This window comes from Salmo salar, chromosome 21 (assembly GCF_965601325.2).
Source record: "Salmo salar chromosome 21, fSalSal1, whole genome shotgun sequence".
NCBI classification, from domain to species: Eukaryota; Metazoa; Chordata; class Actinopteri; order Salmoniformes; family Salmonidae; genus Salmo; species Salmo salar.
The window spans coordinates 39,529,242-39,538,613 of NC_138311.1; the positions used below are offsets into that span (position 1 = coordinate 39,529,242).

General features: G+C 41.0%; 1 protein-coding gene across 2 annotated transcripts; it reads left to right on the plus strand.

Annotated features, from left to right (window-relative positions):
* The first annotated feature begins 408 nt into the window (after window positions 1-408).
* LOC106582300 (eIF5-mimic protein 2-A) lies at window positions 409-7,782 on the plus strand. 2 transcript variants are annotated; one of them, XM_045704757.1, is made up of 13 exons: window positions 461-571; window positions 2,291-2,394; window positions 3,059-3,133; window positions 3,218-3,394; window positions 3,530-3,624; window positions 3,840-3,905; window positions 4,340-4,475; window positions 5,024-5,133; window positions 5,526-5,696; window positions 6,016-6,162; window positions 6,293-6,431; window positions 7,201-7,323; window positions 7,522-7,782. In XM_045704757.1, the coding sequence occupies exons 3-13, from the start codon at window positions 3,070-3,072 to the stop codon at window positions 7,554-7,556; spliced, it is 1,263 nt and encodes a 420-aa protein (XP_045560713.1). In that variant the 5' UTR covers window positions 461-571; window positions 2,291-2,394; window positions 3,059-3,069; the 3' UTR covers window positions 7,557-7,782. The 2 variants fall into 2 exon arrangements, with proteins under 2 accessions (XP_014020719.1, XP_045560713.1); XM_014165244.3 differs by lacking the exon at window positions 2,291-2,394 and having other exon boundaries at window positions 409-571.
* Window positions 7,783-9,372: the final 1,590 nt, after the last annotated feature.

Consider the following 9,372-nt stretch of genomic DNA (forward strand, 5'->3'; position numbering starts at 1 on the left):
GAATAGACAGAAGGGAGGAGGCTATATTTACAAGATTAAGGGTGGGACACAGCCAGTTGAGTAAGACCTTACATGTGATAGGAAAGTATCCAACAGGAAAATGTGAGTATTGCCAGGAAACAGAGACAGTGGAGCATGTATTGATACAGTGTGGACATTGTTGGAGGGAAAGAGGTACAAATAGGGATGAGATCTAGTATGAGGGAGAAGGGGATACAGGAAATTAGTTTAAAGAGTATATTGAGTAGAACGTCATTAGATAAAGTCTCAAATATTTTGTTATCTTTTTTAAGAGCAACGGGGCTGGCAGGTAGGATTTAGTTTCTCCGTCTCTGGCCAACACTCCGGTACAGTAGGTGGCGGTAATGCACCATAACGTTGGATGCCAACCGCCGATAAACCCCACCAAAGAAGAAGAAGAAGACGCACGAACGTATGTCTACGTCATATCAACCTTTCCCAGCTGTAGTACACCCTTCACTTTTCACTGAGTTTTTTTGGTCTGGCCTGTTAAGTTGTGTCGCAGTATTTCGTGTTTCTTCGACTGTTTTTGAGGATAACTTTGATTTCGGTAAGTAGTGTAATTTAACGTGTATGTCTGGTATGCTGACGATAGTAGTAGCTTGCTAAATCTGACATGAATAAAGTTTATTTGACGCCTGCTTATGTTTGCTAACTTGAGCAATCATGCTAGCTAGCTAACGTTAGCTATTTAACTCTGTCAATCATGCCTGCATTGTAGTTAGCTATGTCTTCACAGCAGTAGTTTGCTAGTTCGTCTTGCAAGATGTTCAGTATTTGTTGATTTGCAAATCAATTCGTCAGTAACTAACTAGCTAGCTAATTGGCCATGCATGGATTGCGTCTCCGAGGCTGGTGTGTTAGCCAGCCGGCGGGCCTTTAGCTAGCTAGGTTAAGCATAGCCAGCAGATCCGACCCCCTTGCATTCAGTTAGCTAGGGTCGGAAAGCATTCCTGTGTCTATGACACCGCAGGAGCAGGCGAGATATGACATGTAAAACGTACCTCAATCCATGGATGTACGCCGAATGCAGGAGGCATGTAGATGTACTTTTTTACCGGTGTTGGACACCCAAGTACAAACATGCTTTATTTTTTTTCTTCTTCACACTACAAAAAATACAAGGTAGTCTACTCTGCTGACACTGACAAACATATCAATAACAACTGTTGTCTGATCCATGTAATTTGCCAACGAAAAGGGGAGACACAAATACAATATGAGATCCATCGAATCTGGAGGAGGAAATTGTGAGTGAAAGTGCCACAGACCCAATGACAAAGACAGTGAATATGCACACTCACCAGGGATATATGTCCAATGTTCTCCACTGGTGCAAATAAGATGGGCTACTGTTAGCACAATTTAGTTAAGAAATTTGATTACTTTAAGACAGATTGGAGTCTTTTCATTGTCATCTCTTTACAGCAATAGCCATTTGCTTTCCGAAGTTTTTTCTGTGATTGTATTTTTAAATATTGCGATATCCCTGGCTGGGTCTCTTTGCTTTTCACTGACAGTCGCACTTAAACAATCATCTGTTTGATAATTGCAGCTCGCGCTGCCCAAATTGCAGGCCCTTCCGACTGTAGGCTGTGGGATGTAAATGTAACCTTTATTTAATTAGGCAAGTCAGTTAAGAAGAAAATTCTTATTTACAATGACGGTCAACACCGGCCAAACCCGGATGACGCTGTGCCAATTGTGCGCCGCCCTATGTGACTCCCAATCATGTCTGGTTGTGATACAGCCTGGAATCGAACCATGGTGTTTGTAGTTAAGCCTCTAGCACTCAGATGTGGTGCCTTAGACTGCTGGGCCACTCGGGAGCCCCCAATGTAAAACAATCCACATGTCTTAAAAGTTAATGATGTTCTGTTGCCAAATCATACTTTCTGTTGTATCCTATTTTGAATTATTTTATTTATTTCTGTATACACAAGAGTAAGCTAATTAGGCTATATAAGTTAGGAAATTTAATTCGATATACTTTAGGGAAAGCTTCCCCTAGTCTTATGGACACGTCACCTATGCCTTTTTAATGTGGCATTAACACAACCAGTCATGATGTTTTCATCTGCTTGCCAAACAAAGATGCTCCTGTAGGCTACCCGCACATATTTGTCCACTTACAAAATAATTGCAGTATCCAAACGCAAACAGTGCACTGTGCACCTGCGATTTGATGAATGGGAAGAGACATCTGTTACAAAACACCTACGTGTATTGTAATGATATTCTGTGATTGTCATTGGGCCTACACTTGTAGCCTGAATTGATGCATCCACTGTTGTCCATGTACGCCTCGGTCTTGGCCACTCATCTCCGCCTTGTCTGCGAGCGTCTCGGCCACTCATCTCCCAGTGACAAAATGTAAGTGTTCTCCTCAAACCACATCGCAATTTGGTTTCCAGTCAATTTGCACATTTTCATGCGGCTGACATGCAGTAATGTTAAATAATTGTGTAATAGTCTATAGTTTTTGGACATGTAGTATTAATTGTTATAGGCTAACGTTTTATCAGTACAGTGTACCCCCACTATTTATTTTGCCTGATGCTGTACCGGAGCGCATCGCCTTTTGCCCCTGGTCCCATAATCACAACTGTTACACAGAGAAGATTGAATGACTTTGTTTATAAGTAAACTGACATTTTTGTCCTCATTAGCTAGCAGTAACAACAGCAGTCATTATGAAATGGCACATCCCGTTGAACAACAAATGAGCTGTTTCCAAAATGGCTCCTGTGGCTTCTGCTACCTAGATTCGGGACAAAAAGGATAGTTTTCCTGAAAAACTTAGCAGTCGTTCAATCTTCTTGATGTAACAGACAATTTGGAGTACAACGCATTTCTCAATGGATTGAGGTAATTTTCCCGAGCCATGTCTTGTGCCGGCCCCGCAGTGTCTTAATATACACATGAATGCTGTCTGACCCTAGTACAGCTGTAAGCGATCGCATCTGCTGCCTAATTAAAGCAACTAACATTAGCTAATCTTTCAGCTATAGTATAATCTTCTCTCTGTCTCATTCAGGGTGTCTTTTTATGAGTAATCAAAAGATTCAGAAGCCAACGCTTACAGGCCAGCGTTTTAAAACTAGGAAGAGAGGTGGGTTTAAACTGAATATTGATATCATGACTGGTCAATTGCTGTTATGATTTCTCCCTAATGAATGCATTGATCTTTCAACAGATGAAAAGAAGGTGTTTGACCCTACTCAGTTTCAGGAAACCATTGTACAAGGTTTGAACCAAACTGGCAGTGATCTGGACGCTGTTGCGAAATTTCTTGATGCCTCTGGTGCCAAGCTTGACTACCGCCGCTATGCTGAGACGCTCTTCGACATCCTGGTGGCTGGCGGAATGCTGGGTAAGGATAGAATGTTGGCGTAAGGATGGAAAAGAATAGAATGCTGGGAAAATAATATAATTCTGGTGATAGAACAGAATGAAAAAATGTGTGTGAAAGTCTGTATAATAACTTCCCCTTTTTATTCTTGTTCAGCCCCAGGTGGTACCTTGTCAGATGACTTGACCCGTACGGAGTTCTGTCTGTTTACAGCACAAGAAGACCTGGAGACCATGCAAGCATATGCTCAGGTACACTTGTGCAATAGTGTTTGTTTTTGGTTTAACAATAAAGAGCTGAATATGATGATACCTTGACTTACTAGCAATATTAGTAGTGGTGGTTCAAACCCCTTTCCCTTTTTTACTGACAGAAAAGATTGATTATGATAAGTGTGCTACAGTTTTGATTGACATTGGGCTGTTTTTTTTAGAGATCTGATTTCATTTCCCCATTCGATACCTAGGTTTTCAACAAGCTTATCCGGCGTTACAAGTACCTGGAGAAAGGGTTTGAAGAGGAGATCAAGAAGGTGAAGGCATTGTTGATTGTCGTCTTCAATAACATTGTTCAAGATGTGACTTGCTCTCTTATCTGTTGGATCGTTCAACCGTAAACTAGTTATTCAACTCATTGATGTTTCCCAAATTACATCCATATGGTGCTGGTAAAAATGAGTGCACTGTAAAGGGAATAGGGTGCTATTTGGGATTCAGTCTTGATAGATGTCAGAATGGATAACATTATTGATCCTGGCATCGTTATAGAATATGCAATTCTTTCAACTTATGTTATCCAGTCCAAAGTGCTGCATTCTATCCAAACCGTGTCTTTGGTGAATATGCATTTCAAGTTTGCTAAGGGTAGAATGGAATAGAATTGCATTCTGTTCTTATACCAGTATTCTATTGTATTCCATTTTAAGTTTGTGTTTGAGTTTCCCTCTTGTTCTTCTCTCCTATGCAGTTGCTGCTATTCCTGAAGGGGTTCACTGAGTCTGAGCGCAACAAGCTGGCCATGTTGACTGGCATCCTGCTGGCCAATGGCAACATCTCAGCCTCTATCCTCAACAGCCTCTACAATGAGAACCTCGTCAAAGAAGGTGTGCAGCAGTGCCAGCTCAATAGGGCAGGCTTCTGCTACAAAAGTTAAAGGGATAGTACGAGATTTGATCTACTTACCCAGAGTCTGATGAACTCATGGATACCATTATGTCTCTGATTGGCTGTTTAAACTACCTCTTAACTTTCTTCATACTGGACACAGAGTCCATGAGTTAATCTGATCGCTTTAAGCCTGGTCCTGAACAAAAAATTACTTTCAATAGAGATTCTCCATTGATCATAATTTTTTTTAAATCTAGGACTAAATTTAATCTGTCTGGAAAACCAGCCTGTATACTTACAAGCTCATATCCAGTTACTTTATTACTTAAATTAAACGTTGCGTACATTCACTGTAAGATGTGAATTTACGAAGGGCATATTTATGTTTTTGTCTCATACAACAGTCCTTGTGTCTGAAGTTGCTTCATTTCTGTTTTTACGGGGCAGACTTGTAAAACTTGTAGAATCGTGTCCTGTGGTATTTGGCTTTTCACCTGGTAGGCACTAGGCCTAAAATATGGTTTCCCCATATTTTTTTACCCAGGTGTCTCTGCAGCCTTTGCAGTGAAACTTTTCAAATCCTGGATCCATGAGAAGGATATCAACTCTGTGGCAGGAAGTCTCCGGAAGGTCGGCATGGATAACAGACTTTTGGTGAGTGAGACCACCAATCGTGGGTGATGTCCAATCCAAAGCCATGCTAGTTTTCCTTGGGTCAGTGTAAAACGATCATTGTGTAGCAGGGAAATTCAGAATGGGCAGCTCTCCTGGGAATACGAAAGCTGTATCTCTATTTGTCTATCTCCTCGCCGCCTCAACTGTATTGAAGGAGAAGATCCAAGGTCGATCTCCTTTGACAATCTTTCCAATGGGTTTTGAGGGGGAGGTAATGAGTATGCAAGGAATCGAGGAAAGATTAATTGAGAAAGAGCCAAGGGGAAGCCTTCTCAGTTGGACAGTGCTTAATCATAAAGATGCAATGTAATAGTATTTGTTCTATTTAATTCTGTGATGTAAAGCCTGTTTCTCCACCTTGTGTTTTGCAGGAGCTGTTCCCTGCCAACAAGCGGAGCTGTGAGCATTTCTCTAAGTACTTCACAGACGCCGGTCTCAAAGAGCTGTCGGACTTTGCCAGGAACCAGCAGGCCATAGGGTCCCGTAAGGAGCTTCAGAAGGATCTCCAGGAACAAATGGAACGCGGGGACCCTTTCAAAGACGTGAGTCCTAAGTCTGGGTCTATGCTGATTGCTGGAGAAGCACTCCACTGGTTGAGTTCCCTACCCTTAACCCTTAAAGGGTGCAATTGCGCTCATTCTCCCTTCTGTATTTAGAAGCATTGGGTTGGTGTTAGCATGAGTAAATTTGAGCACACTTGGGGTAGAAAATCAGATCACAGCCTTGGTCTGTGTTGATGAAGGATATTGTTTGATTGTGATACCTAATTTCTTTAGCATGGGATGCAGATGAAATGCCCAATAACCAGAAGCGGTTGTTCCTTACTTACTGACCTACTTTCCTGTCATCCTTTCCCTCCAGATCATTGCCTCAGCTAGGGAGGAGATGAAGAAGAACAACATCTCAGAGCAGACCATGATCGGCATCGTGTGGACCAGTGTTATGAGCTATGTGGAGTGGAACAAGAAAGAGGAACTGGTCACAGAACAAGCCATCAAGCACTTGAAGGTGAGCTGGTTGGTTTACACTGATTTCACAGAGCCATCACTTTCACCGCTGTGACGGGATTGAGTGTCTTTTTTTGCCACTAGTTTTCATGACTCAACAAAACACCACCTTTCTCTCCACCTCTCCACAGCAATACAGCCCCTTGCTGAAGGCGTTCACATCCCAGGGAGCCTCTGAGATCCTGCTGCTCGTGAAAATGCAGGAGTACTGCTACGACAACATCCACTTCATGAACTCCTTCCAGAAGATTGTGGTGCTGCTCTACAAAGGTAATAGCACGGGTAGAAGGAGCAGATGAGATATCTTGGGTTAGTTACCAGTATCTTTGGTAAAAGCGATGCCTCTCTGCTTAGCACTCAGCATTAAGAAGATGGATTGAGGGAAAGGCCCTGTAACAGACTAGCTTCCTGTCCAGGGAGTGTGCTTGTACATCAAGCTGCCTTATGCCACAGAAACAGGAGAAGGGCTCCTGCCTTACGGGTTGTTCTGGCTTGGACAGGGCTTACTTATACAAAGGTAAAGGAGATCAGTGAATAGCGTTGTCTACCTCCTCAGTCCTTGTTTCCTCAATCCCTATCAAAGCTCATTGGAGGAGGATGTCTGAGGGAGGGACCTTGGATACTTGTATCCATTGAGCAATGATCCTATCTTCTGATCCTTTCTGAATGACCCTGGATTCAGACAGTAGCAACCAAAACCTTCCCGCCTTGCTGATCAAAGCGGGATCTGGATTAACTACCATTAAAAGTATGTTATTCCGGCTAGCCGATCTGAACCTACCCAAAAATATTGTAGGGACAGTGGTCAGTTTATATTGGTGTGTCTTCTTCCAAATATAAGAGTGGGAGAGGTGAGAAATATGTACACTTTCACTGGCTGAAGAAGCAGATTTTGCTGTTAATGTGTGAATGCAAGGTGAGTGTCATGAGAGTATTTTTCTGTTGCCTAACAGATTCACATCAACACTTTATATTTTGGCACAATTGTCTTCGTCAAGTGGCTATAACTGTAATTTTCATGTTGATGTATTTTTCCCAGCGGATGTTTTGAGTGAGGAGGCCATTCTTAAGTGGTACACAGAGGCCCACGTTGCCAAAGGAAGGAGTGTGTTCCTGGAACAGATGAAAAAATTTGTGGAGTGGCTCAAGAACGCAGAGGAAGGTGAGCATGGCTTACATTTTATGTTAGTCAGGTAATTTAGCAGGAAATCTTATCCAGCGCCACTGGAAATCAATTCAACTAGCTCATGTAGGTATAAAAACCTTCAAAATATCCTCTAGTCCCTGTGGTTTTGTCTGGATTCGCCATAGCACCGTATTCTGTTCATGCAGTTGACTTGAATCTCATCTTTTTTCCCAGAATCTGAGTCAGAGGAGGACGAGGCTGCTGACTAACGGACCTCAAGCCAAATCCAAGGCGTCATTTTTTTTATTTTTTTATAACGTACAGTAGCACCAGGAGCAGTAGAATGTTCTGTTACAGAAGTGCTTGTCTCTCCCCCCCTCTTTTCTTTTTTCTACCTCCTCCACTCCAACCATGATGTATAGATGTAAGGGCTTTTACATTCTGTTCATTTTAAAACTAATAAAGTTTACACTTGTGGATAGCATGAATCATGAATAGTCTCCCTTGAAATTCTTAATGATTCCTCATTTGAAGGGAAAGACATGTTGCCACATTTAACCCCCTAAGGTCGATGTCCGCGCCCCTGCGGAAATGTAATTGGCATATTAATAAAAAATCCCCATTAACAATCTGTCAATTTAAGCTAGGGGGGGTCACTATCTGTTCCATGTAGTGAATCTGTTATTCAATGCATTTACGTATGGCTAATGGCGATAAGGCTAAATTAAAATGTTTCATTAAATCATTTTAAAATATTTGTTTTTGATACTTCAAGTGATCTTCAAAATCAAATGGCAAAATTATCATTATGACCCTAACAATTTCATATAGATTAGATTTAATATTGGTTGTTTTTATAATTTCTTTACACTATCAATTTGACTTTTTAAAATACAGTTTAGTCTCATATTCATTGTTGGTGTAATTACTCTGAGATTGTGTCATTCTGAATAGTGTAATTTACTCCTGAGGCTTCTGAAATGACCCTCAACAGCAGTTATGGAAAGTTGGGGCACAGAGATATTGTTAATGTAAGTGCGAAATGAGTTATTTAAAAGGATGGATTATGTTAGTGTAAATTATTTTAATAATGGGCAATTCCATGGTGATAGTGACAGACACATTTAAAAGTGAAACTGTCAAACAAAAACCAATGATTGCAATGTTAAACAAACCATACCACTGCATGCACAAGGACTACTTTTAACAATTTCCACTCAACATTTTACCAAAACACATTTACTTGGAACAGTGCAGAGTTTGGTTCGAAACAGAATGATGGTTTGTGCAGATCCCTTACCCATCCCTTTCATATGATTCATGCTCATACACATGCAATATTAACCTAACCTACATGTAATCCAAAGTACCTGGAAAGACTAAAATTATGCACTACATACCTTGAAGTGCACAAGGAGCAACATTATTCACGGTGTACAAAACAACGATCCAACTCTCTCCTCACTTTAAATGGCAATTATGGCTCAGTCAAGCATGATGAAAACAAAGGGATGAGACAGTAATTTAAAGCCCAACATAAACACTTGAATATCACCTACTGTAGGAGGTCGAGGCAGTGAAAAACAAGTCATTTAGAACAAAATACATTTAATTTGTGAAGCACTTTTCTTTAGTTCTCAAAGCTCTACTGAGGAAAAATAAATAATTATATACAATAAAAATCCATTTGGAATAAAGGCAGGTGAAATGGCAATAGTGGGCTAGGTGCTAAATACATTTTTGCTAATCACCAACAGATGGCAGTATGAGTATGTCTTAAAAATGTGGTCCTCCAGTGAAACATAAGACAAATAAACCTATTAAATTGGCAATAGCTTGAAAGTGCTATCAAAACTAGGAAGTATTAGACATTTCTTTTTGTCCCTAAGGAAGCATAGCTTTGTTGTTTTTGTTTTGTTAAGTATTTATAAAAAAAAGAAGCATTTGGGAAGAGTGGCATGCCTGTATAGGGAAGGCACTGTTCTGAGAGAGGTAGGTGTGTGTGTGTGTGTGTGTGTGTGTGTGTGTGTGTGTGTGTGTGTGTGTGTGTGTGTGTGTGTGTGTGTGTGTGTGTGTGTGTAGCTG

Excerpts from the sequence above, each read along its gene's own strand:
- LOC106582300 (XM_014165244.3), top strand. The coding sequence starts at position 436 with ATGTCTACGTCATATCAACCTTTCCCAGCTGTAGTACACCCTTCACTT. Across the intron at positions 3,906-4,339 it reads TTGAAGAGGAGATCAAGAAG|TTGCTGCTATTCCTGAAGGG; the intron begins GTGAAGGCATTG and ends TCTCCTATGCAG. Across the intron at positions 7,324-7,521 it reads GCTCAAGAACGCAGAGGAAG|AATCTGAGTCAGAGGAGGAC; the intron begins GTGAGCATGGCT and ends CTTTTTTCCCAG.